The 4,055-nt window shown below is 47.6% G+C and overlaps 1 protein-coding gene across 1 annotated transcript; it reads right to left on the bottom strand.

Moving 5' to 3' along the window:
• Positions 1-1,842: 1,842 nt before the first annotated feature.
• Positions 1,843-3,740, bottom strand: H257_05576 (hypothetical protein; the record flags this gene model as incomplete). The annotated part of the gene is made up of 3 exons (XM_009830492.1): positions 1,843-2,289; positions 2,822-3,548; positions 3,649-3,740. 3 exons carry the CDS (start codon positions 3,738-3,740, stop codon positions 1,843-1,845), a joined length of 1,266 nt encoding a protein of 421 aa, XP_009828794.1.
• Positions 3,741-4,055: the final 315 nt, after the last annotated feature.

Genomic DNA, 4,055 nt, shown 5'->3' with positions numbered 1-4,055 from the left:
TTACTTCGAGAAAGTAGAGCGTTACACGTTGGACCTGGTTAGCAAGGTCCGCTCTGACGCATTAGATGCGTGTTGGAGGGCAGGTTTGAAACGATCATCCTTGTCAACAAGACATACATTCACCTGAGGCTGGAATGCATGTATTTTGACTAGCATTTCCATATGCATGCTGTAACTTCACTCACCATGTTCTCGCTTTGTTAGTGGTTGAAAATATAATCATTATAGCCAACCAAACACGCAAATTGTGTCACATCATCGTCGTGATATTTTGAATACAAGTAACGTTATGGATGAATGAATAATGCGAAAGGACGGACCAATGTCATTGTTTATTGACGGACCAATGTCATTGTTCTCTGTCTACTAGTAATTTCAGGAGGCTGCGGGAAATAATCAACTTTTCGATCCTCAAACGATATGGTAATACAGTACATTGTTCATCATCACCATACAACACACTAGAATCAAATCGAGTTCATCCTGAAAAGAAAGCAGTGGTGCACTGCTTTTAATTGCCATTTTGAATTGTGCTGACAGGTGAGTTGCTGGACTGTATAGAAAACGGTTGCATAACTTTTAAAAATATGATATTTAAATCTTAAAAAATTATAACATAACACATCAATGTATGCTATAAATTATAGCTCAAGATGACAATAATTGTTTGTCGTCTTTAAGCATCTCCACCGCATCCCAACTCGCCGGATGGACGCGAGCACGGAGGTGGCCACAGAGTTGGGATGCGGTGGATATGCTCTTATATTTGAAGCTAACGCCAAAATGCTGTCTTTTATGTGCTGCTTCGTGGCTCAGAGATCACCGATCAACGCATGAACATGGTAGCAAGTACAGCAGCATTGATACTACGTAATAAAGCGGCATGGACGGTATTACGATGCTTATTGCAGGATATAATCACACCCAAAGTAAGTTATATTTCAGTTTTTTGGCATGTTTGAGGTCACTTCACGCATGCTAAATAAGTGCAATCGCCGCATACTACATCTTGTTGTGTAGCCCGCAACCATGCCTTCAGTTTTCATAATAAATGTTTCACGCTCATCAGATGTACCGTTGCTGAGCAATTCAACGACAAAGTCATGTACTTTCTCGATAGTTGATGTTAACTTGTAAACTTGATGCTATATTTCGATGTTATCTTGTTAAATTATGAAATACTTATTTTATATTAAAAATACATAACGGTATTCTCGTGGAATGTAGTGGATACTTTTCCAAAAAGCATCGTAGCTGGCGGCCAAAATTTGAAGTCCATACATACAGGTTTTAAACAGAGGAATCTAATACAAAGTTGACTTGCATTAAAACTCGTCTCCTTCGTCTAGACATGCTTTCATTCTCCTTATGTCGCTGAGGATGGCTACGTTCGTCATTTCCCGTAACCTCCAGCCAATCATACAACATTAATTTTGAACTAGCCAATTATACGTATTCAGCATATAATTGCTGTCCAATAGTATCGGTTTGTGATACACCATCTTCAAGTGGAGGTCACATGTACGGCAACGTAAAAAACCAATAAGAAAACTTTTTTGGACGTGTCGGAGTAGAATGGACATAAATATTAGACAGATTTCGCAAACGTCAGTTCTATATTGGCAAGGGGTGTGTACAGGTTTATGCTATACTCGGTTTTCACTGGCTAACGTCGTATGTGGATTTCAACCAATCCAAGCACGTCGTGGCCGGCTAAGTCCGCCTAACAGTAAGGTATTAATAGTGGTACTGTACTATTAATATGTAGTAAGTCGCGACAAATGCACGGCAAGGTCATCATGTACAATGTATTTTGAAGTACTTACTAGTACGCGGGGCACTTCATTTTGTGGGGAATTCCTGATACCGTCTCGTCGCGTTTGCGCTTCTTGTTACGTCCAGTCCGTTGTGGCCCAAGCACGCATCAAACGACTCGGTCACGTAGCGATCGGATGGACGGTCGTGGTCGTGTGGCTTGGCACCAGTTTCGGCTTCGAAAATGTCCTCCATTCGGCGCATCACAGTAACCACGGGATCGTCCTGCGCACCAAAATGCGGAGGCTGCATGCCTAACGCGGTGCTAGATTCGGGCAATCTCGAAGCGATGCGACTGGTGTACTGGTCCCCCGCAGGCGCGTAATGAATGTAACCCGTGGTGCAGCCTGACGTTTCGAACGTCACGGTGCCCTTGCGGATCGAGTGTGTTGCCACGTTAGGGAGTCCGTCGACGCCGTCCAACGCAACCAGTATTTGTTGGTGAAACCAAGTCGCCGTTGGACGTTGCCGTCGCTATCATCGCCGCCGTCGCGCTTCCATTCAGTGCGAGACCTGGTGCTGATGCGGTCATTGCCTCGTTGGTAAACGTCGTCGTCGTCTCCCACGCATACTGTATATATATACTAGTACTGTGCTACCATACAGTAGTAATCATGACAGGGCAGGTGTCTCACACATAAACACAACGGCACCGGCCCACGCGATTTGTCCGTAAATCGAACCATCTCGACGTGCCATTGGCTCCCTTCGCGTGCACGAAAGGGCAATACCCATAGTGGGGGGAAAGTGCGGCAGTCGAATCCAATACAAACTCCAAGTCAAACTCGACCACCTCCCACCTGCGATGACGCACGAAATACTTGAAAACCCTGCACGTTACCGGATAGCGTGGACGAAACAAGGTAAATACCTGCACATGTCCCATAGATTCCCCATTTGCTGTATCCGCATAAATGGTGAGTTTTCTAGTGTAACCGGATTCATCGACATCTCGCCGCAAGAGAAGCTTCCGGGTGATCCAAGAGTCATCAACTCTACTTCGCACCCGAGGGTATCTCATACCACTTCCTGTAACGGCGAACCCGTACGTGGAGAAGCGGCGGCTGCGGGAGAGGTCGAGTGTGCGAAGGCTGCTATTGCAAGCGGTCAAGCAGAGGACGATGGCGGCGTACACGTCGTCTGTCACAAGCGAGCCGAGGTGGAGATCTTTGAACTGCCGAGATGTCGCCGCTCGCAATGCCACCGCCACGTGGTCTGGTTCACATGAATTTTTGTTCAAATTGAAGCTTGTGGCGGTGGAATCCACGAACAATCCGCGCAAGCTGGCAGGCGGAAGCTTTGGCGCGGCGAAGAAGTTGGTTCTTTCCCCGGCGGACACGAGCATCCCCGTGACCCCAACGTCTGCCAATAGCAGGCAGCGCGCCGCCAGCTCGAATGGACGGGGAACCATTTCTCCGTCAATGTACAGGCAGTGCAAACAGGCACGCACGAACGCTTCGACGTCCGTGGTAAGCGTCTTCCACACAAACTTGTCGGACACCGACTTGGTTGTCGCTGCGATGCGACGGTGACCGCTGGCTCCTTGGTGAGCGATCACACAAATCCGCTGCTGTAGGTCGACAGCACCGTCTGGGATCCAGATTCGTCCGTCTGGGGCCACGTAAAAATGGGAGTCGTCGTCCCAATCCACGTCGTTTAGGGGGGTCCCTCCCCCTTCCATGGTTGAACGTTGGATGCCGCTGATCGTAGCGGCTGTCGGCCACTCGAAATCCCTTGTTGCAGGGGCGACACCACATAGATCAACTTGCGAACATTCGCAACTGGTTGATTCGCCGGAGCCGAACCCCATCGGCTCAGGAGGTCGCCCCATACGTTCGCGTCACCCGAGACGCACCAATGATGTACGGGAAGGTCGACATCACTAGCGACCATCGCTGCAGCTTGTCGGCCTGGTACTTGGCCATGTTGGCGTTCGAGCCACTTGGATTGAAGATGTACACCAGGGAGGATAAAATATTGCCACATAAGAATTGCTGAGGACCACATAGGAATTGCTGAGAGCCACATAAGAATTGCTGAATCGCACATAGTTTCTGCTGATGGACACATGAGATTTGCTGAATTGAATATAGAGTATGTTACTCAGCGAGATCCACTTCGCAGACAGTGCGTTATGAGAATTTCTGGACACGTGTGACTATTAGCAATGTGATTGGTTAATTAAACTCACATATGAAGGAAATCACGAAATACCTTAAACTTATCGTCGGCCCTATGAC

Source organism: Aphanomyces astaci, assembly GCF_000520075.1.
Source record: "Aphanomyces astaci strain APO3 unplaced genomic scaffold supercont1.10, whole genome shotgun sequence".
In the NCBI taxonomy this organism is placed as follows: Eukaryota; Oomycota; class Saprolegniomycetes; order Saprolegniales; family Verrucalvaceae; genus Aphanomyces; species Aphanomyces astaci.
The sequence above is the reverse complement of the archived record's forward strand: the minus strand, read 5'-3'. Positions and strand labels throughout refer to the sequence as shown.